This window comes from Stegostoma tigrinum, chromosome 12 (genome assembly GCF_030684315.1).
Source record: "Stegostoma tigrinum isolate sSteTig4 chromosome 12, sSteTig4.hap1, whole genome shotgun sequence".
Taxonomy (NCBI): Eukaryota; Metazoa; Chordata; class Chondrichthyes; order Orectolobiformes; family Stegostomatidae; genus Stegostoma; species Stegostoma tigrinum.
The window spans coordinates 36,975,239-36,999,727 of NC_081365.1; the positions used below are offsets into that span (position 1 = coordinate 36,975,239).

The following is a 24,489-nucleotide window of genomic DNA, read 5'->3' on the forward strand; positions in this document are numbered from 1 at the left end:
CTTTTACCACATAACCTTCCATTACACACTACCTGTTGTCAGCCACTAATAGTCCCCATTAACAACTATTCACCCTCCCAGCCTGATCTTTATCAACTCTTGGTCTATCCAACTGCTCTTCTCTCTCTTTAGGCTCTATCCTAACAATTACTCCCTTGCCCATCCCCCTCTGTAGTTTTTGCATATAAGCTAACATTGTCCCAGCCACCATCAGTTCTGAGGAAGGGTCACACTGAAACATTAACTCCGATTTTTGTTTTCTTCACAGATGCTGTCAGACCTGCTGACGGTTGTGGAGAATCCCAGGGCATTTATACTTATATTCAGAGCAAGCTGGTAGCAGGTGAAATGGTAGATCCCCCGAAGACGAAGAGGGAATTTATGCATGGAGCCAGTGGAAGCAAGGTCCTCAATGAGGTGGTCTGGTTAATAAGTTTGCCGATTACAAGAAAATTGGTGAAGTGTGGATAGTAAGGAACGTTATTAAAGGATACAGCATGATATAAACTAGTTGGAAAGTTGGGTGGAAAAATGGCAGTTGGACTTTAATCCAGACAAGTGTGGGGTGACACATTTTGGGAGGTCAAATGCAAGAGGAATGTATAGACTAAATGACAGGAACCTTAGCAGCATTGATATACAGAGGACCTTGAGGTCCAAGTCTATAGCTCCCTGAAAGTGGCATAAGTGGATAAGATGATAAAGAATGCATATGGCATGCTTGCCTCATCAGTTAGGGCATTGAGGATAAAAGTCAAAATAAAAATCAAAAGAACTGCAGATGCTGTGAATCAGGAACAAAAACAGAAGTTGCTGGAAAAGCTCAGCAGGTCTGGCAGCATCTGTGAAGAAAAGTCAAATTTAACATTTTGGGTTCTGAGGAAGTGTCACCTGACCCGAAACATTAACTCTGACTTTTTCCTCACAGGTGCTGCCAGAACTGCTGAGCTTTTCCAGCAACTTATGTTTTTGTTGTTGTTGTTGTTGAGGATAAAATTCAGCAAGTCAACAGCCACATTTAGAATACTGTGTGCAGTTCTAGTCTCCACACAATTGGGGAGGCAATGGCCTAGTGGTATTATCACTGGATTGTTAATCTAGAGACCCAAGTAATGTTCCAGGGATCTGGGTTTGAATCCTGCCATGATAAATATCTGGAATTAAGAGTCTAATGATGACCATTGTCAATTGTCGGAAAAATCCATCGGGTTCACTGACAACATCAGGGAAGGAAACTGCCATCCTTACCTAGTCTGGACTACACGTGACTTCAGACCGACAGCAATGTGGTTGACTCATAACTGCCCTCCAGGCAATTAGGGATGGGCAGTAAATGCTGCCTGGCTAGTGATGCCCTCATCGCTTGAATGAATAAAGGGAATAAAGGATGTGGAAGCTTTGGAGAGAGTACAAGTAGGTTTAGCAGGATTTGCCTGAATTGGAGTGTATTAGCTATGAGGAGAGGATGTAAAAACTTGGATAGTTTTCACCAGAATGTCAGAGGTTGAGGGGTAACCTGATAGAAATACATAAAATTATGAGAGTCATAGAAAGGGCAGATAGTTGGAATCTTTTTCCCAGGATGGAAATGTCAAATACTATGGGGCAGAGGTCTAAGGCACGAAAGGAAATGTTTAAATTATACGCATGAGGAAAGTTCTTTTCCCCCCAACAGAGGTTGGTAGCTACCTGGAGTACCCTACCAGGGAATATGGTAGAAGCAGATACATTAGCAAATTTTAAGATATATTTAGACAGATACATGAACTGGCAAGGAATAGAGGGATATGGATCATGAGCAGACAGATGGGATTAGTTTAGAATGGCACCATGATCGACACTGACATAATGGGCTGAAGGGCCTGTGCTTGTGCTGTACTGTTGTGGGTTCTAACAGAAATGTTTAATTCAGGAAGGCACCAGAAAGCTCCCATTGCACATAGAATTAAACACAGTAATAATCAACACATTGTAGGAAGGCTGAAAGGCAAAACAAAGGCTCCCCTGGCAAATGAATTCATTCAAATATATGGCTGGTGGTGAATACTACTCTGCTGCTATAGAATTGAGTGCCAGGATCTCAAATTTAACTGACCAAATTATGTATTATATGTTAGTCCCTTGCTTTGGCAAATAAGAGACAAAATAACTTGCATTTTACTTCTACCAGTTAAATGATCTTTTATGATCTCTGGTTTGTCTTTGGCATACTATCAATTTCATTATAAAGGTCTTTAGTTCTTAATAAGTTCTGTACTTTGATTTTAATTTAAGAAACAAAGAATAACTTAATAAAATATCTTTGTAAACACTACTATTTTTAATAGGGGAATTTAATATTTTTTGAAAATGAGATATGTCTTTTCATACAATGGAATTGTTTACTTTCTGTGTTTGTATAAATGGCAGACTTAGAAAGGACTGTGATGCGCTATTATATTTTCACAGGCAGTGACTTCTCAGGGTATTTAGTGAGGTCATCAGATGTGTGGGGGGAAAAACATTATGTAAATTATGTAGCTTAGAATATATTCCCCATCAGTCACCCTAACTATTCACAGCTTTTTCCCATGTTACCTTTCTTATTCACTTCTTCACTGATTACTTTTTTTGGTTCCTTTTCATCCTTTGATTCTTGACCAATAAAATCAAACTGGTTGCTTGTTACTATATTTGATGGGGGAATGGACACAGGTCCGGAATCTGGACTTTTGCTCACAGTTCCATCAGCAAACAGAATCTAGAAAAAAATTACAAGAACATTGTGAAATACAGTACAGAAAGAACAATACTTAGAATAAAGCAGTCAATATTGCAGGCTAAGAGTAGCTGAAGACAAAACAATCTGAATGTGTTTTTTGCGATAAGGAATTATATACACATTATAGCACAAAGCAGCACAGTTGTATCAGAGATAATGGGAACTGCAGATGCTGGAGAATCCAAGATAATAAATTGTGAAGCTGGATGATCACAGCAGGCCAAGCAGCATCTCAGGAGCACAAAAGCTGACGTTTCGGGCCTAGGCCCTTCATCAGAGACCCTCTCTGATGAAGGGTCTAGGCCCAAAACGTCAGCTTTTGTGCTCCTGAGATGCTGCTTGGCCCGCTGTGATCATCCAGCTTCACACTTTATTACCGCAGCACAGTTGTTACTGCTGTGCGAAGAGTTGGAAAATTATAGAACTTTTTTTATGGTCTATGGTGTTATGCAAATACTTCTACCTCACTTCCAAAGGGTAAAATTGTAAAAGTGCTACAAATTACTCACTTTAACAAAAAAAATACCTGACAGCCACCTAACTCTGTCAGGATACCAATTTTCCAGTTACTTTTAAGAGGGGGAGAAAGAAAAGGGTGGAGAGGGGCGCGGGGAAGAAAGGGTAAACTGGGAGGGAAGACAGTGGAAAGTGAGATGAGAGAAAGGGAAGAAGGAGGGGTTTGGACAGTGATGATGGGAAAGAATGGTGGAAGAAAACAGACACAAGGAATCTGCTGAGCAGAATCGAAAAAGAGCTAGTGCACAATTTAAAAAAATGTTGCTGAGGGGTGAGTTGGTGTGGGGAGCTACCCGCTCACCATGTCCTCCAATCTGTGCTTTGGTCTTGAAACAGCAGCGGCAAAAGGCAGCCCACAGGCAATGGACAGTGTTCTGTAGGCTGAAGGTGGCTGCCAAAAATGATGACCACAGATAAGGACATATGATTGCACACCACATGTGTTCATCACTGTTGTTGCAGATCATCATGGCATGGTTGGGAATGACACTGAAGTTAGCTGAAATGAACATGAATGAGAATTGGGAAATGGCCTTTTTCAGATATAATTGTATAAACCAATAATATTTTACCTCAGTGGATCCATCCGTCATGTATTTTATCACAGTACCCTGGAGTGTAATAACTCTTGATGCTTCCTGCATGGCAGGCCATTTCCGTGCTGCCTCACAGGGTTGGGAGCCATGAGTTTTAATAGGATAACTCTGGCGCAGCAACATCCTCTCTTCGGGCAGATCTTCATTTTTTATACCTTAAAGTAACAAAAGTCAAAGTTGACAACTCTAAATATATAGGTACATGTAAAATTATGGAAAACTAATTGTAGCTGGCAGACAGACAGAAAACAAAACAAGTTTCTTTTTAAAAACTGTGCGAATTTTGCAGCAAAATTGATTGTCAATGTTCGGCTGTATTCTCAGCAGCATGCAGTGAAAGCTGTCCACAGAACATAGAACATAGACCATTACAGCACAGTACAGGCCCTTCGGCCCTCGATGTTGTGCCGACCTGTCATACCAATCTCAAGCCCATCTAACCTACGCTATTCCATGTACATCCACATGCTTGTCCAATGACGACTTAAATGTACCCAAAGTTGGCGAATCTACTACTGTTGCTAGCAAAGCGTTCCATTCCCTTACTACTCTCTGAGTAAAGAAACTACCTCTGACATCTGTCCTATATCTTTCACCCATCAATTTAAAGCTATGCCCCTTCGTGCTCGCCGTCACCATCCTCGGAAAAAGGCTCTCCCTATCCACCCTATCTAACCCTCTGATTATTTTATATGTTTCAATTAAGTCACCTTTCAACCTTCTTCTCTCTAATGAAAACAGCCTCAAGTCCCTCAGCCTTCCCTCGTAAGACCTTCCCTCCATACCAGGCAACATCCTAGTAAATCTCCTCTGTACCCTTTCCAAAGCTTCCACATCCATGTTTGAGAGATTAAACATTTTTTCTTGTCTACAGTTACAAAGATGTTTTGACTACGTTTGGAAATTTGAGATTTCAACTTATTGTAGACAGCTGTGCATTACATTTGAAGTTGCAAATTCAGGGTATCTTGGCAAACTTGTTAGGGTGCTGAGATTTTGAAAAGTATATGAAAAGAACAGACCTATAGAATCCTCAGTGAAAAATGTAATCAATAATCCATCTGGAGAACATGCATTTAGACTCAGAAATGCTGAATGTTCTGGAATATCTTCTGAAGGGGCTGTTCGTTCAGACTCTTCAATTTCCACCTGTACAAAGATGCATGGAACAGTCATAGAAAACAAAGCAAAGAGCTGACTATTACCTTCCATACTACTGTTGTTAAGAAGTAACTTTATTGAGGTTGGCTGGCTCACCAAGCTGGTTTGTTGTCCCTCAGACGTTTTGTTACCATGCTTGCTAACATCCTCACTGCAGCCTCTGATGAAGGGTCGGTATGTTTTCTCACCTGTTTTGTAAACTCTGGGGTCCGTGCCGATGGATTGCCTCACTTGCGGGTTTCCCCCGTTGTGGAATGTATCCGGGGTCGAGTTCAATGCGTTTATTAATAGCCTGCTTCGTAGAGTGCCATGCTTCCAGGAATTCTCATGCTTGTCTCTGCCTAGCCTGTTCCAGGATCTTGGTGTTGTCCCAGTCGAAGTCGTGGTGCTCCTTGCTCGTGTAGATTGATATGAGTGAGTATTGGTTGTGTCTTTTTATAGCCAGTTGTTGTTCATGTACTCTTGTTGTTAGTTTCCTTCCTGTGTGTCCAAAGTAGTGATTCTCGCAGTTTCTGCAGGGATCTTGTAGATTACATTGGTCCTAGCCATGGCGGGGAGTGGGTCTTCAGTTCGGGTGAGCACTTGTTGTTGGGCTGATGTGGGCTTTTGTGTCACTCTGATGCCTCGCGGTCGTAGGAGTCTTGTGGTGAGTTCTGACGTGTTCCTGATGTAGGGTAGTGTGATGAGCGTGTCGGGGCATGTGGAATCTTTCTGATGTTGTTTGTCTAGGCATCTCCTGACCCAGTTCTTTGGATATCCATTATCCTTGAACACTTGGAAGAGGTATTCTTCTTCCTCTTGGCGTAGTTCCATGTTGCTGCAGTGTGTTGTTGCCCTTTAAAACAGTATTCACATGCAGCTTCGCTTGTGTGTGCTGGGATGGTTACTACTGAAGTTCAACACCTGGTCTGTGTGTGTGGATTTTCAGTGTATCTTTGTTTGCAGTTCCCCATTTGTCTTATGCTCTACCATGATGTCTAGGAGTGGGAATTGTTTGTTCTTCTCCATCTCTCTGGTGCATTTTATTCCGACGAGGGTGTTGTTTATGAGTTTGTGTGTCTCTTCTAATTTGGTCCGTTTAACGATGACAAAGATGTCATCTACGTAGCGTATACATAGTTTAGGTTGGATTTGCGGAAGGGCGGTCCATTCTAGTCTTTGCATCACGGCTTCTGCTATGAGTCCAGAGATAGGCGATCCCGTGGGTGTCCCGTTGATTTGCTCGTACGTTTGGCCATTGAAGGTGAAATGGGTGGTCAGGCATAGGTCCAGTAGTTTAAGCATGTTGTCCTTGGAGATGCTGTCACTGGAGTCGTGTTCTTGTTCAGGTTGTTTTGTCTTTGCTTCCCTTGCTGGTGGTATCTCTATTGATGTGAATAGAGCAGTGACATCAATTTCATGGTCTCTCCATCCTCTGTCTTTCTGTCTTTGATCGACGTGCGGAATTCTTGGGCTGAGTGGATGGAGTGGGGTGACCTGTTGACTAGGTGCTTGAGTCTTCTTTGTAGTTCTCTCGCTAAGTTATGCGATGGAGTGCCTGGTAGGGAGACTGTGGGTCTGAGGGGGGCTTCCAGCTTGCGCACTTTAGGGAGGCTGTAGAATTGGGGTGTGTTGGCTCCTTCGGGTTTCATTCTTCAGAAGTCTGTTTTGTTGATCTGTGCTGTTTGTTTAAGTCTTTGTAGCATGTAACGGATTTTGTTGCCTAGTTGTGGTGTCGGGTCAGTTTGTACTCGTCAGCATGTGTTCTCGTCAGCAAGCAGTACTTGTGCTTTGGAGATATAGTCCTTATGACAGTGATAATGAATAAAAAGGACTACATCTCCAAAGCACAAGCACTGCTCACTGACGAGAACACATACTGAGGAGTACAAACTGAATCAACACCGCAACTAGGCAACAAAATCTGTTACATGCTACAAAGACTTAAACAAACAGCACAGATCAACAAAACAGACTTCTGAAGAATGAAACCCAAAGGAGCCAACACACCCCAATTCTACGGCCTCCCTAAAGTGTGCAAGCTGGAAGTCCCCCTCAGACCCACAGTCTCCCTACCAGGCACTCCATCGCATAGCTTAGCCAGGGAACTACAAAGAAGACTCAAGCATCTAGTCAACAGGTCACCCCACTCCATCCACTCAGCCTAAGAATTCCTCAACTCGATCAAAGACAGAAAGATAGAGGATGGAGAGACCATGAAATTGATTTCACTGCTCTATTCACATCAATAGAGATACCACCAGCAAGGGAAGCAATGACAAAACAACCTGAACAAGAACACGACTCCAGTGACAGCATCTCCAAGGACAACATGCTTAAACTACTGGACTTATGCCTGACCACCCATTTCACCTTCAACGGCCAAACGTATGAGCAAATCAACGGGACACCCATGGGATCGCCTATCTCTGGACTCATAGCAGAAGCCGTGATGCAAAGACTGGAAAGGACTGCCCTTCCGCAAATCCAACCTAAACTATGTATATGCTACGTAGATGACATCTTTGTCATCAATAAACAGGCCAAATTAGAAGACACACAAACTCATAAACAACACCCTCGTCAGAATAAAATTCACCAGAGAGATGGAGAAGAACAAACAATTCCCACTTCTGGACATCATGGTAGAGCATAAGACAAATGGGGAACTGCAAACAAAGGTACACCGAAAATCCACACACACAGACCAGGTGTTGAACTTCAGTAGTAACCATCCCAGCACACACAAACGAAGCTGCGTGTGAATACTGTTTTAAAGGGCAACAACACTGCAGCAACATGGAACTACGCCAAGAGGAAGAAGAATACCTCTTCCAGGTGTTCAAGGATAATGGATATCCAAAGAACTGGTTCAGGATGCCTAGACAAACAACATCAGAAAGATTCCACATGCCCCGACACGCTCATCACACTACCCTACGTCAGGAACACGTCAGAACTCACCACAACCGCGAGGCATCAGTGACACAAAAGCCCACATCAGCCCAACAACAAGTGCTCATCCGAACTGAAGACCCACTCCCCGCCATGGATAGGACCAATGTAATCTACAAGATCCCCTGCAGTGACTGTGAGAAACACTACATCGGACAAACAGGAAGGAAACTAACAACAAGAGTACATGAACAACAACTGGCTATAAAAAGACACAACCAATACTCACTCATATCAATCTACACGAGCAAGGAGCACCACGACTTCGACTGGGACAACACCAAGATCCTGGAACAGGCTAGGCAGAGACAAGCGTGAGAATTCCTGGAAGCATGGCACTCTACGAAGCAGGCTATTAATAAACGCATTGAACTCGACCCCGGATACATTCCACAACGGGGGAAACCCGCAAGTGAGGCAATCCATCGGCACGGACCCCAGAGTTTACAAAACAGGTGAGAAAACATACCGACCCTTCATCAGAGGCTGCAGTGAGGATGTTAGCAAGCATGGTAACAAAACGTCTGAGGGACAACAAACCAGCTTGGTGAGCCAGCCAACCTCAATACCCACAACCTGAACTACAGGTCTACCCCAAAACCTTAAAGTAACTTTATCTCTAAGCTAAGGCTTTCTTTATTCTTTGCATTTGGAGCCTCCTCTGGTGTTGGAATGTGTCCGATAATTAGTAATGATAGCGGAAGAACTGACTACACTCTTCAGGAAACACATTAAACATCAGCTACAAGTGTGCAAAATTGTGGTGATGGTTTTGGTTGATTAGATTAAATTCCCTACAGTGTAGAAACAGGCCCTTCGGCCCAACCAGTCCACACCGCCCCTTGGAGCACCCCAATCAGGCCCATCCCCCACAACCCACAACCCACACACCACCTGAACACGCCAGACAATTTTTTGCATGGCCGATCCACCTAGCCTGCACATCTTTGGACTGTGGAAGGAATCCGGGGCACCCGGAGGAACCCACGCAGACATGGGGAGAATGTGCAAACTCCACACAGACAGTCGCCTGAGGCTGGAATTGAACCCAGGTCCCCGGCACTGAGAGGCTGCAGTGCTAACCACTGGGCCACCGTGCTGCCCCTGAATGTTGATCTGAAAAACATCTCAATGGCATATGAAGCTTAACAAATGCAAAGTGTACCTTTTGTTCTTCTTTTAACTGCTCTGGATCCTCTAATGCAAGAACTGAGCCATGTTCCTTCTTTGGTTTGCCCTTTGCTGAAAGTGAATTTTTGTTTTTGGCAGACTTATCCGATTTACCAGTAACTGGTGGAGAGGAAACAGGAGCTGGTGCAAGGACTTGAATAGATGGAATATTTAAAATACCAGCTAGTGCTGGATCTTCCTGATCTGAAAAAAAAGAAATTTTTAATAGTGGGTGTGCACTTAATGTTGTTCTGTATACACAATATCATTTTTATTCCAAATGCTATAAATGTTATAGATTTACATAGTCTACACTGTTCAACGTCACTGCAGATGCCTGTCCTGACAATATGGAAAGCTAAATTCTGGTACAATTTGTCTCATTACATGCGTGTGCTGATTTCTTTTTAAAACATGTTTGACAAAGTATCCTGGATGGACATGCAATTGGTTTATTTTAGTTAAAATACACGAATGAACAGAATATAGTTGACAGAGAAATCAAATTCCTGCCATTGCTTGTACTTAACATGAATGAAAGGTTTCAATCCCCATAACAAGTTAATTTTGCCAATTATATTTCCTAAACTAGCACTAGCCTTCAACCATGCTGGGCTTACACGTCTGATTCACCTTGGAACCACATAATAGTTTTAACTAAATGTCGAATCTTACTAGTCCAACGTAGTGCATAATTTATATATATTTTAATATCTTTTTTCTGGAATTTTAAATTTTGTATTAGTGGCATGCGGTTTTCTGTGTGTCTGAAGGGCACAAGTTAATAATTAACTCCTGTAGTATTTCTGTAGGCACGGTGATTTCTTCTAGGACACAGTATTAGTGAGACTCCTGGAAAGTAAAAAGGTTTTGTCTACACAGAGATCTTAGGAGTGAACAAAGTAAACAGTGTAGTGCTTTAGGCTTTCAGTTAGAAGATCCTGAAATTTCTGAGGGCTTTGGATAAAAACCCGCAGCTTGAAGAAAAGTCTTTTGGGTTTACTGGGTAGATTTCCGAAATCTTGGTTGAAGCTGGATCTGCAAGATAGCTGCTCCTTAGAAAGGAAGATAGTTTAGGGGTATTAAGATTGTATGATTAAAACACTGAAGGAGTTACTTGGAGCTGAGAAAGTCCAAGCTCAGTTGTATGAAGACTCTAACAGAGGCTATCAGGCCCTCAAAATGGGGAACTGAGAAAGGGTCACCGCACCCAAAATGTTAACACAGATGTGGCCAGGTCTGCTGACCTTTTCCAGCAACTTTGTTTTTGCATCCACAGTTAAATCAAAACCTAAAGATGTAGAAGAGAGGTAAATTCTCTCTCAAATGAATACTTTAAAGGAGTATTTTAGGATTAATAGGATTGCATTTTATTGCATGCTTCAAAATCTTTAAATACACGTTATAAATAGGTTGGTTAATTCTATTTTGCCTTAATTTCTTTTGTGCATGTAACTTCTGTTTTACTGTTAAATGCAGAACTTAATGCAAAACATTACAAGGCTATGTTTCTATGAAAGACCATCTTGTCATAACAAAAACAAATCTATCAAGCTAGATTTCAGTCTGGGATCTAAATTGTCCATAATATCAGCTGAGATCATAACAATCGGTACAGCTAATTGACTTTTGAAAATAATAATGAGATCATGCTTGAATTTTCAGTTTGCTTTCTGCGTACAGTCATAGAGTCATACAGCGTAGAAATAACCTTTCTTTGGGGCCATGTCACCATGACTTTTCCAACCAACAAACATCAAATTATACCAATCCCATTTACCTGCACTTGGTCCATAGCCTACTATGCCCTGGCATTTTAAGTGCTCGTCCAGATGCTTCTTAAATATTGTGAGAGTACCTGCATCGCCCTCTCAGGCAGTGTGTTCCATATTTCTACCACTCTCTGGGTGAAAACATTTTTCCTCAGATCTCCTCTAAATTATTTACTGTCACCTTAAACATATGCCCTCTGGTCTTAGACATATCTGCCAAGGGAAAATGATTCTCAGAATCTATGCTATCTGTGTCTGTCATAATTTTGTATACCTAATAAGATTTCTGCTCTCAGCCTCCTCAAAGAAGACAAACTCAGATTATCAGTCTCTCCCCATGACTGAAACTTTCTATTGCAGACAACAACCTGGTGAATCGCCTCTATACAGTGCAGTTACAACCTTCCAATTGTGTGGTGATCAGGGCCGCACATATTCCATTTGTAGCCTAACCAACTCTCTAGAATGTTGCAACAAAATTCCCTGCTCTTTTATTCTACAACCTGGCTAATGAAGACAAGCATCCTATCTTCTTTCATCACACATTGTCTATCTGTGATGAAACCTTTTGGGATCTATGGACTTATATGCCAAGGTCCTTTTGCTCCTCAATATTGCCGAGGAACCTAGCATTCATTGTCTAAATTCCTCACTAATTATATTTCCCAAAAAGTATCAGAATTAAATTCCAGCTGCTGTTGCTCTGCCCAATTTACTAGCTGGTCAATATCAGACTGCCTCACTGTCAACAATGACACAAATTTTCATGTCATTCAACATACTATTATGTCTTCTATATTCATATCTAAGTCATTAATGCACATAACCTCTTGGCACTGATCCCTGTGGCACATCGCTGGTCATTGGCTTCTAAATGCAAAAACAAACCTCCAGCTTCACCCTTTAGTTCCTACTTATAAGCTAATTTTGGATCCAGTTTGCCAACTTGCCTTGGATTCCATGGTCTCTTCCCCTTTTGGGCCAGCCTTCCATGTGGAACCTTTTCAAAGGCCTTTCTGAGTCCATGTAACCACATCAACCGCACTACCTCATCAACATATTTAGTCACCTTTTCGGAAAACTCAATTAAATTAAGCAGATAGGGTCAATGCTCAACAATTCCATGCTGACTATCCCTGCCCTTCCAAGCATTAATTAATCCTGCCTCAGAATTATTTTCCAAGAATTCCCCTACCACTGGTGTCAGACTAACTGGTCTGTAATTACCAGGCCTAACCCTGCCACTCTTTTGAACAAAGGAACCACCTTAGCTATTGTCCAATCATCTGGCACTTCACCTATGACCTGGAAAGTATTATATATATATCCGCCAGGGTCCCAGCAATCTCGTCATCTACCTTCCATAGCAGCCTTAGATGGATCTCATCAGAGCCTGCACATTTATGTCTGCTGAAATATTTAATACCTCCTCCTTGCTGGTCTTAACTTGGTCTAGAACCTCACCAGCTCAAATGATATCCTCAACTACAAAGTCATGAGAAATATTCGTTCATGACCTCACCCACACCATTTAGCTCCACCCAGATTGCCTCTACGGTAACTAACAGGCCCCACTCTTTCCCTGGTAATCCTCTTGCTATTGATATACTTGTAAAATGCCTTGGGGTTTTCCTTAATCCTCTTTACCTCTGAATTTCTTTTTTTAAGCACCTCCCTACACTCTCTATACTCCTGCATATTCCCTGTTTTTAATGTTCTGCACTGGACATATGCTTCCTTTTCCCTCATCGCATTTTTGATAACCCTTGACATCCAATGTTTGTTGGACTTGCTATCCTTGCCCTTCACTCCTAGGGGAATGTGCTGGATCTGAATTCACACTCTGCTACTTTTAAAAGACTCTCACTTTCCAAATGCAGATTTACCCGCAAGTAGCTGCTCCCAGACTAAAACTAGTCCTACCTGCCTGCTCTTGACTCATATCCTTAGTGCTGCCATCCTCTCTAGAGTACCTATCTCAATTCCTCACATCTCCCACTATAACCTTAAGTGGCACATCCATGAATTGTGGAATTTCTTTTGGTTACATTTTGATTACTGCAACGCGTCCCACTAACACATTTAAATATCCACCACCACCCTTCCCAACACAAACTTATATATCATCTAATTGGACACCAGTGTCAGTTGCATCTTCTTTGGCAGAATGCTCTCTGTTCTGAAAAACCTGATGTTAGGTTTGTTTCTGTCACCACAGGTGCAGCCAGACATGTTTTAACTTCAGATTCCATTCACTGTTTGCTTTTTCAAATTCCTCTTTCCTCCAATATGTAAATGTGTTAGCTGATGATTTTAATGGAAATAGATCACACAAGTCTCAACTAAGGAATCTTCAATGGATACAGATCACAATTCAGGACAAGACTGAGTTCAGCTAGATTGCTGCTCTGTCGAAATATGAGCATAATAATTCAGGATTAAGAAATTACTACGTTGTTCATAAAATTTCATGCTCAATTTTGAATAATTCAATTGGTTACTTAGAGAGTGACGTGCCTGTGCTTGGTGAATGGATTGCATATGAGCACAGTGGTTAACACTGCTGCCTCATAGCGCCAGGGGCTTGAATTAGATCCCACCCTCAGGTGACTATGTGGAGGTTGCACATTCTCCCTGTGTCCGTGTGGGTTTCCTCCCACTGTCCAAAGATATGCAGGCTAGTTGGATTAGCCATGCTAAATTGTGCGTAGCGTTTAGGGGTCTGTAGATTAGGTGGGTTATAGGGCGATGGGTCTGGGTGGACTGCTCGGAGGGTCAGTATGGACTTGTTGGTCCGAAGGACCTGTTTACACACTGTAGGGACTCTATGAAAAGAAATTGGTCCTCCCCAATTTAGACACTTCTGCAATTTTCTTATCCCCTCCATAACGACTTTGAAACTTTAGAGCTATGGTCATTTTCTCCACAATTCTTGTCTACTGACAATTCAACCACTTGATCAGCCTCATTTCCTAGGACTAGGTCTAGCCCCATTTCTAATCGGACTATCTAGGCACTGATACAAAAAAGCTCTCCTAGATGCACTTTAAAAATCCCACCTGTCTAGTCCTTTAACTGGAATCGCCTTAGTGTGAAAGTTAGCAAAGTTGAAATCCCCTACTACTGCAACCCTATTTGTCAGACACTTGTAATTTTACCGCAAGACCTTAAGATGTTCCTATATATAGAACATAGAACAGTACAGCACAGAACAGACCCTTCAGCCCACAATGTTGTGCCGACCTCTGCTCCTTTGTCGCCCTCTGACTGTTGCACCTAGAATTGGCTTACTGAATTGAAAAATTCTTTACAGAAACAGAATTTGTTGGAAAAGCTCAGCAGGTCTAGCAGCATCTGTGAAGAAAAAAAGAGTTAACTTTTCTGGTCCGGGGACCCTTTCTCAGAAGGTCTGTCATCTGTGAGGAACTTCTGAGGAAGGATCACCGGACCCGAAAAGTTAATTCTGATTTTTTCTTCACAGATGCTGCCAGACCTGCTGAGCTTTTCCAGCAAATTCTGTTTTTGTAAAGAATTTTTCTCTTTGTATATCCTACAAACAAACTAAAGTGCTTATGTCCACCAGCTTTCATCCTGTTTTTGTTCCTGATTTACAGCATCCACAGGGGTTCTTTTGGTTTTTATTTAGAGTAAGAATGAAACTTGTGCAATTCTTTAAATAACTGCTTGGTAGTATGGAACTTCATCATTTCCAAAAAGAGACAAGAAGTTAAAGCTTTTTGTCTTGCATTCATCAGAACAAGGATGCAAGAAACAGAATTGATCAAAGGATGAAGAACAGACGCACGAGTAGAAGATGCTAATTTTTTGCTGTCATCATTGCATGGCAATACAGCAAGAACAGTTAACCATCATTCTCACTCATCAGACTAGGCTGGTACATTGTAACTGGTCATGTGTTGCCAGGGAAATACAGCAGAATTTGTCTTTCTCAGTGATCCCTGTCTTTGAAAAAGTTGCAATGTGTGTACAAGTTTGCTATGCCTCCAGAAAACAGGGCTTGTGTGTTTGTATCTGTAACTTCCAATAAATGCAGCGCTCTGTGAGCCAGATACCAATTAAGAAAGTCTGGATTATTTTTGCTTTCTAATAGCAGAATCATTTTGAATGGTGGGTATACTTCTCTGAGGCTTGAAAGCATGGTCTGGTGGAGCATGGTCAGTCACTGTGGATGGTTAATGTATGTGTTGTTTGATATGCCCTGCCAATTACTGGTACATCTGACCTACATATCTGGCATCACACTGGCACCGAAACTCATATCATTTTTGTGAAGCCATATATCCATTTAGTTTGATGGCAGCATCCCGTTAGTGGAGAAAACAACTTGTGGACATACTGCATAATCGCAACATGACAAACTAACTTCAACTGTTGTTCAAATTGTTAAGACTTCCTCCCTTGCTAGTGTAATCTTAATTAGTCTAGGCACTGTACAGGGTCAAAGCTGGTGGACATAAGCACTTTCGTTTGTTTGTAGGATACACAAAGAGTAAAATTTGTTTGAGGTATTCACTATCAAGGAGGTTAGTTTTGATATGCCCTACCCCAGCATCAAGTTTATGCAGTGACCAGATGGCTAGTGCCCGATTCACGAGATTGTCAATAAGATTGATCTTGTTATAGGTGTCGACTGTAGGAATTCCAACAAGTCTCCAGCAGGGACAAATCAGGTTCTTTTTTTTATACTTTCTGAAAAGGGGACTAGAAGAGATGGCAGTGCAGGTAGAGGAATATTCCTCCTGCATGATATTTGAGGTGATGGACGCCATTAGTGTCCCATCCAAGTTCATCTGCAGGAAGAGCACCCAACTCTTGCTCCTCCAAGACCGTGTTAGGGAACTGGAGCGGGAGCTGGATGAACTTCGGATCATTCAGGAGGCAGAGTCTGTGATAGACAAGAGTTACAGGGGAGTAGTTACTCCTAAGCAAGAAGAAAGCTGGATAACTGTTAGAAGGGGGAAAAAGCAGTCAGTGCAGGGATCCCCTGTGATCGTTCCGCTGAAAAACAAGTATACTGTTTTGGATACTGTTGGGTGGGATGACTTACCAGGGGCATGTATTGGGGTGCAGGTCTCTGGCACAGAGTCTATCCCTCCTGCACAGAAGGAAAGGGGGGATAGGAAGAGTGTGTTAGTCAATGGGGACTCAATAGTTAGAGGGACAGATAGAAGGTTTGTTGGGAATGAGCGAGACTCACGGTTGCTGTGTTGCCTCCCAGACGCCAGGGTCCGTGATATCTCGGATCATGTCTTTGGGGTCCTGAAGGGAGAGGGTGACCAGCCCCAAGTCGTGGTCCACATAGGTACCAACAACATAGGTAGAAAGAGGGATAGGGACGTCAGGCGGGATTTCAGTGAGCTAGGGTGGAAGCTGAGACCTAGAACAAACAGAGTGGTTATCTCTGGTTTGTTACCTGTGCCACGTGATAGCGAGGTAAAGAGCAGGGAGAGATTTCAGCTGAACATGTGGCTGCAGGGATGGTGCAGGAGGCAGGCCTTCAGGTACATGGACAATTGGGGCTCATTCTGGGAAAGGTGGGACCTCTACAAACAGGACAGTCTCCACTTGAACCAGAGGGGTACTAATATCCTGGGTGGGAAATTTGGTAGTGCTGTTCGGGTGGATTTAAACTCGCTCAGAAGGGGGATGGGAAACTGAGGTGTAGTTCCAGTACACAGGAGGAAGAGAGCAGGGAGGACAAGGACAGAATCTCATTGTCATGGGAGAGTGCTGGCAGACAGCAAGCTGGTTTGAAGTGTCTGGATGTGAGTTTGCTCGTTGAGCTGGAAAGTTAGTTTTCAGACGTTTCGTCACCATTCTAGGTAACATCATCAGTAGGCCTCCGGTGAAGCGCTGGTGTTATGTCCCGCTTTCTATTTATCTGGTTAGGTTTCCTTGGGATGTTGATGTCATTTCCTGCGTTGGTGATGTCATTTCCTGTTCTTTTTCTCAGAGGATGGTAGATTGGCTCCAAATCAATGTGTTTGTTGATGGAGCTCCGGTTGGAATGCCATGCTTCGAGGAATTCTTGTGCGTGTCTCTGTTTGGCTTGTCCTAGGATGGATATGTTGTCCAATCAAAGTGGTGTCCTTCCTCATCTGAATGTAAGGATACTAGTTCTAGTGGGTCATGTCGTTTTGTGGCTAGTTGATGTTCATGTATCCTGGTGGCTAGCTTTCTGCCTGTTAGTCCAATGTAGTGTTTGTCACAGTTCTTGCAAGGTATTTTGTGGATGACGTTCGGTTTGCTTGTTGTCTGTATAGGGTCTTTTAAGTTCATTAGCTGCTGTTTTAGTGTGTTGGTGGGTTTGTGGGCTTCCCTGATGCCAAGAGGTCCGAGTGGTCTGGCAGTCATTTCAGAAATGTCTTTGATGTAGGGGAGAGTGGTTATGGTTTCTGAGCCCGTTTTGTCTGTTTGTTTGGGTTTGTTGCTGAGAAATCGGCGGACTGTGTTCATTGGGTTTGGTTTGAAGTGTGTCTACTTCAACACCAGGAGTATCCGGAATAAGGTAGGTGAGCTTGCAGCATGGATAGGTACCTGGGACTTTGATGTTGTGGCCATTTAGGAGACATGGATAGAGCAGGGTCAGGAATGGATGTTGCAGGTTCCAGGGTTTAGATCTTTCATTAAGATCAAGGAAGGTGGTAAAAGAGGGGAGGTGTGACTTTATTAGTGAAGGACAGTATAACGGTGGCTGAAAGAACTTTTGAGGAGGGCTCTTCTGCTGAGGTGGTATGGGCTGAGGTCAGAAACAGAACAAGAGAGGTCACACTGCTGGGAGTTTTTTTATAGGCCTCTGCAAAGTTCCAAGGATGTGAAGGAGAGGATTGGCAAAATCATTCTGGGCAGGAGTGAAAGGAACAGGGTGGTCATTATGGGAGACTTTAACTTCCCTAACATTGAATGGAATTGCTATAACTCTAGTATGTCGGATGGATCAGTTTTTGTCCAATGTGTGCAGGAGGGTTACCTGACACAGTATGTCAACGGGAGGCCACACTGGATCTCGTACTTGGTAATGAACCAGGTCAGGTGTTTGATTTACTGGGAGGTGAACACTTTGGACAGTGACCATAATTCAGTTATGTTTACTTTAGCAATGGAAAGGGATAGGAACATGCCACTGGGCATGGGTTATAGATGGGGGAAGGACAATTATAATGCAATTAGGTAAGACTTAGGAGGCATAGAATGGATTAGCAAAATGCAGGGGATGGGGACAATCGAAATGTGGAGCTGGTTTAACGACAGATATTGTGTGTCCTTGATAAGTATGTCTCTGTCAGGAAGGGGGGAACTGATAAGGTAAGGGAACCCTGGTTTGCTAAAGAACTTGTATCTCTTGTTAAGGGTAAGAGGGAGGCTTATGTGACGATGAGACAAGATGGTTCAGATGAGGTGATGGAGAGTTACAGATTAGCTAGGAACGATTTAAAGTGACGGTTAAGAAGAGCAAGGAGGGGACATGAGCAGACATTAGCAGGTAGAATAAAGGAGAACCCTAAAGCTTTCTATAGGTATGTGAGGAATAAGAGGATGACCAGGGTAGGAATAGGGCCAGTCAAAGACAGAAGTGGGAAGTTGTGTGTGGATCCTGTGGAGATCGGAGAGGAGCTAAACGAATATTTCTCATCTGCTTTCACTCAGGAAAAGGAGAATATTGTAGAGGAGAAGACTGAGTTGAAAGGATTGAGGTGAGTAAGGAAGAGGTGTTATCAATTCTAGAAGGTGTGAAGGTAGATAAATCTTCTGGGCTGGATAGGATTTTCCCGAGGATTCTCTGGGAAGCTAGGGAGGAGGTGGTGGTGACTTTGGCCTCGATGTTTGAGTCCTCATTGTCTACAGGTTTAGTACCAGAGGACTGGAGGATTGCAAATGTAGTGCCCATGTCCAAGAAGGACAGTAGAGATGACCCAGGTAATTATAGACCTGTGAGCCATACGTCTGTTGTCGGAAAAGTTTTGGAAATGATTACAAGAGACAGGAACACCTAGCAAGCAACAATTTGATTGAAGATAGTCAATCATGGGCTTCAGTAAAGCCTTTGATAAGGTTCCACATGGAGAAAATACGGAGGCACGGGATTGAGGGAGATTTAGCAGTTTGGATTAGAAACTGGCTTTCTGTAAGAAAGCAACGAGCGGTGGTTGATGGAAAATATTCAGCCTGGAGTCCGGTTACTAGTGGTGTGCCTCAAGGATCTGTTTTGGGACCACTGCTGTTTGTCATTTTTCTAAATGACTTGGATGCAGGCATAGGTGGATGGGTTAGTAAGTTTGCAGATGACACTAAAGTCAGTGGAGTGGTGGGCAGTGTGGAAGAATGTTGCAGGTTGCAGGGAGACTTGGATAAACTGCAGAATTGGGCTGAAAGGTGGTAAATGGAGTTTAATGCGGATAAATGTGAGGTGATTCACTTTGGGAAGAATAATAGGAAGGCAGAATACTGAGTCGATGGAAAGATTGTTGGTAGTGTGGATGTGCAGAGGGATCTTGGTGTCCATGTACATAGATCCCAGAAAGTTGCCCCCCCGGGTTGATAGTGCTGTTAAGAAGGTTTACAGTGTGTTAGGGTTTATTGGTAGAGGGATTGAGTTCCGGAGCAATGATGTCATGCTAGTGCGGCCTCACTTGGAATATTGCATACAGTTCTGGTCGCCCCATTACAGGAAGGATGTGGAAGCATTGGAAAGAGTGCAGAGGAGATTTACCAGGATGTTGCCTGGTCTGAAGCGAAGGCCTTATGAAGAAAGGTTGAGGGACTTGGGTCTGTTCTCATTGGAGAGAAGAAGGCTAAGAGGGGATTTAATAGAGATATACAAGATGATCAGAGGATTAGATAGGGTGGACAGTGGGAATCTTTTTTCGAGGATGATGACGTTAGCTTGTACAAGGGGGAATAGCTACAAATTGAGGGGTGATAGATTTAAGACAGATGTCAGCGGCAGGTTCTTTACTCAGAGAGTGGTAAGGTCATGGAACACTGCCTGCCAACACAGTTAACTCAGCCACTTAGTGGTAAGGTCATGGAACACTGCCTGCCAACACAGTTAACTCAGCCACATTAGGGGCATTTAAACAGTCCTTGGATAAGCATATGAATGATGATGGGATAGTGTGGGGGGATGGGCTTAGATTAGTTCACAGGTCGGTGCAACATCGAGGGCCGAAGGGCTGTTCTGCGCTGTATTGTTCTCTGTTCTATGTTCTACCGACCAGTGAAGGCAGGCTTTTGGTACATAGTAGTTAAGAACTCATTATCAGAATTTTCATTTAAATGATAATTTTGAGTTTAAAATGCCGTTCATTATGTTGTGTAAAGAAATTGAATAGTACATTTCAGTCAATTATTAAATGTAAAATACAATAAAATTAATCTTGTTATAAACAGAGTAAAGTTCCTTAAACTCACCCTATTCCCAGTGCTGTACTTAAAGTTGCAAAGTCCCTATATCTTTTCAGTACAGTCTTTTGACTTTCTTTCAATTCTTGTTACTCCATATATCTATTGTACCATATCCCAATTCATCAGCAGAAATCAAATGCACTTTGAACTTTGATTTCTTATTGATCTTTTTTTCTGTAGTTTTGATTTGACTAAAAGGGGAAAAGGACTGTTTTAAAATTGATAATTGTGGAAGGGATTATTGCACATTTTAAAAGCAAGTTACCTGTACTTATTTTAAGAGGTGTTTACACTGCTGCTTGTTCAACCAGTAGGGGAACGTTGGTTGCAGACAAGCTGGCATTGGAGGCAAGTACAATGTGGAATTCGCTTGGCAACAAGTGGCTGATTGATCTGTGGAATGTCAACAGTTATCGATGACAAAAGTCTACGGACTGAAAAACTCCGCCATTGCTCCTTGGCAGCTAAACATCGTGTGGGTGTAAATGGTATGGCCAGAAATCTTTAGACCTTGGAAGGGGAGGGGGTGTCGTTTTCTCTGTTCAGTAAAAATACCTAAAGCTTTAAAAATAAGCTGGCATTCTTCCTCAGCAGTTGCTGCAAGCTATAATTTGAAACTAGTGATTAAGAGCATGTTGTAATTTGTGAACTAGCTGCTCTGTGCCTCCTGCATGAAAACAAAAAGTATCTGGAGAAGAGAGATGGCATCCTGATAAGCGAAATAGTCATCTCATGAAACCCTGTGAATACGGGCCATTGAACTACCTTTCCAGTTTTCCCTCCAGCTATAACATTTTTTTCTGTTCTATTAGTGTCTACCTGTACTTCTGAAGGTGAAACTTTAGAAGGTGGTCAGAATTTAAACCAGTGGAATTATACATCAATGATTCATTGGTTTTGTAGCTAGTAATTATTCAGAGCAGAAGTCTTGCTTATCCTTTCTGTTATTCTGGAGTTAAAAAGACAGGCAAATTGGTTAATTCTGCACACTTTGATAAAATCCTTAACTTTTGTGATAACTCCAAGAACAGCTTGATTTATAGTACACTGCCTAGTGAGGCGTAACATTACTTCACCTTTTTTTTGTTCTTTTTCAGGAGGACATTTGTTGAGTGTTATTGTTATTCCATCATCGAGGACAGCAGAGAAAGATCTACACTTGCTGATGGAGACTTGTGCTCTTTCTTCCTCTATAAAGTTTAGATCATTGGAGAAGTAAATAATTATTGAAAAAAAACAGGTAAACTCTTTCCAATGGTTGCCCAACACTTTACCCTTCAAGTTACTCAGATATAAGATTTAAAATGATTCTACTTTACATTTAAATAATTATTTTACCATCATTTTATCATGGTACGACAGGGCAATAATGCTGCGGTGACGTCAGCACTGCAGTTTAACAGCAGCACTGAACAGGGATGATTTTGTGTAACAGCATGAAATCAGTTTATTTAAATATTTTAAAATATTTTTCTAGCTCTTTAGGTTAATCTCACATAATACTGAGAGCTTCTTGGGGGACTTCCTGGGGACTTGAAGGTTGACAGTCAATCAAGTCCAGAATATTTTTTTCTTCAATGTGTTCCGTACTGAATTCTCTGAGGAATTCACCACAGAAAATCAATATTGGAGATTATCTTGGAACAACCACCGTAGTCTTATCAGAACTGCAAATGAAATCATGTTCACTCAGTTTCCTGATGAGGCAAGATACATTCTGAGAAAGTTTGGGCATCAAATGAAAGCTTGTGTCTAAGTTGCATGGCCAGACGCTAAGGAGAGATGGGATGGATACAACTAGAGCAACGATTTGTATTTATGTCGTAATTTAGCTGTAGGAAAACATTAAGTGCTTCACATGAGGAAAAATGGACACAAGCTAAAGTAAACTTTGAGTGAGATGCAGTTCTTTGCAGGCGAGGCCCAACATTTAGAAGGCTGTGCTACCTGCCCAGTGTTAGAGTTTCAGGCATTTGCTCTGGGCTGGAGAGAAATTTATAGTGGGAGAGGCATAATCCAAAGGTTTTAGAAATAGGAAGTGCTAGAGAAATTCAGCAGATCTGCCACCAAGGTAGACAAACAGGAGGCTAGAAGAACACAGCAGAGGAAAGGAGCAGTCAATGTTTCAGGTATTAATGTTCTTCAGTCCCGACGCTACCTGGCCTACTGTGTTCTTCCAGTCTCCTGTTGTCTGCCTTGGATTCCAACATCTGCAGTTTTTTTTGTCCCTAACTAGGTCTGGTACCACCTGTGGAGAGAGAAACAGAGTTAACGTTTCACATTTGATATTGGATTTGAAATGTTAACTCTCCCATCTAGATGCTGTATTTTTAAAAATTTCAGATTTCCAGCATCTGCAGTATTTTACTTTAAATTGAGTGATCCAATGGTTGTTGTCCACATAAATACCATCAACATAGGTAAGTGTAGTAAAGAGGTTCTGTTTAGATAGTATTAGCTAAAGCAAGGGAGTACAAAATTTGAAAGTTAACCAAGTGGCTCAAATACTGGTGCGTGAAAAATGTGTTTCAATTAATTGAGCAAATTAGCACAGATAAGGGACAATGTAAACCTATACCACTGAGTTGGTTTTCACTTGAACTGTGTTGGAACCAGTCTTCTGGTAAGTTGCCTAATGAGACAGTAGAGAGAACCTTAAAATAATTTGTGGAGCTGAGGGATTAAGAGGGGGATGTTCTGGTAAATTAAAGAAAGAAGATAAAAAGAAGAAATCAAGGTAGCAATAAGTGACATTATCATCAGTAGGGACAGAACTTTCACTGGCAGGTAAGGCTTGATGTCTCAAAAGCTGTAAAAAGACATAACTAAAGGCTCTGTATCCGAATGTGGGTAGAGTTCCTAATGGAATGGATGAATTGGCAGCTTAATCAGAAATAAGCGTGAATGATCTGATAGTTATCACAGAGACATTGCTACAAAATGAAATGGTTGCAACCTGAATATTCAAGGTACACGACAATTCAGAATAATAGGAAACTGAGAAAAGGTGAAAATAAAAATCTATTAACTAAGGAGAAAGTAGCCTTGGTTCTAAAGATCGAGATGTACAGTTGTTCTACATAGAGATAAAAAACAATACAAATTGGAAGTCACATTTGGGAGAAATCTATCAGGCCCTCTAAACATAACCATATTGTAGGATGTTGTAGAAGAAATAAAGAGAGCTCATGACAATGGTACAATAATAATCATACATCATTTTAATCTACATGCAGATTGGATGAATTGGGTTATTAAAGGTAACCTGAAGGATGTGTTTTAGAACAGTTTCTTACAGCAGGACATTTTAGAGCCAGGCAGCAGGGTGTTCCAGATCAGATTATGCACAAGAAGGCAGGTTTATTATATGACCTCATAATAGAGGCGATTTTACGTAACAGTAATCATAATATGAATGAATTTTGCAACCAGTTTGGTGGAGAGCAGGTGATCTAAGATTAGTGTTTAAATGTAACGAAGGGAAAATATGAGATTGGGCATAATATTTTTTAAAAAAGGCAAAGAATGACAAAAGATTAACAAAGTGGGAGAATTTAGAATACTACATAAAGCTAACTACAAATATAAAACCACATGATAAAACCTTGTACACATATTTCAAAAGAAAAAGAGTAAAATAAAGTGATTGTTGATCCTTGAGTGAAAGTAATAGCTTTGGACTCAAAAACTGCATTTCTACAAAAGCATAGTGAAACACACAAATTGCAATTGATTTTCTTGTAGTATAATTGAATTGTTTCCATTAAAAGCTGAAGTATTAAAAACACCCGGAATATTTCTTTCCTACCTGTGTCAGATATTGCAGACCCTCCTTTTTCTGATGAAACTGCTTCATTGTAATCTAAATATTTTATGGGATCTTTGATGTAGGTGAAGAATTGATGCTTGTCCTTCATTACACAGACCTGAATAATTGTTGAACCTATTGAAACAAGAAAGAAGATACTTTCTATCAATTTTGGAAGAAACGTTAGTTTACATTGAATCAAAGTATATCTGACAAACAAGCAAAACTTCTTTGAAATCAGTGTTCCAAGCTGACCCAGTGTTGTATTGTAGAATTTCCAGGTATTGTTGATGGAAGATCAGAGGAAATGTCTTTGAAGTGGCTGGCTACACTATTTTTCTTCTG

General features: G+C 41.7%; 1 protein-coding gene across 4 annotated transcripts in view; it reads right to left on the reverse strand.

The window, feature by feature from the left end:
• The window catches only part of spag17 (sperm associated antigen 17), a 239,250-nt gene that overhangs the window by 107,689 nt on the left and 107,072 nt on the right, over positions 1–24,489 (reverse strand). For 3 of the 4 annotated variants that reach the window (XM_048541477.2, XM_048541475.2, XM_048541474.2), the window contains 6 exons: positions 24,145–24,279; positions 21,413–21,526; positions 9,134–9,342; positions 4,896–5,022; positions 3,850–4,028; positions 2,578–2,740 (listed from right to left, as the gene is read on the reverse strand). In XM_048541477.2, coding sequence (XP_048397434.2) covers positions 2,578–2,740; positions 3,850–4,028; positions 4,896–5,022; positions 9,134–9,342; positions 21,413–21,526; positions 24,145–24,279 — 927 coding nt within the window. The remainder of the gene's footprint in view (positions 1–2,577; positions 2,741–3,849; positions 4,029–4,895; positions 5,023–9,133; positions 9,343–21,412; positions 21,527–24,144; positions 24,280–24,489) is intronic. The other variant, XM_048541476.2, reaches the window with a different exon arrangement.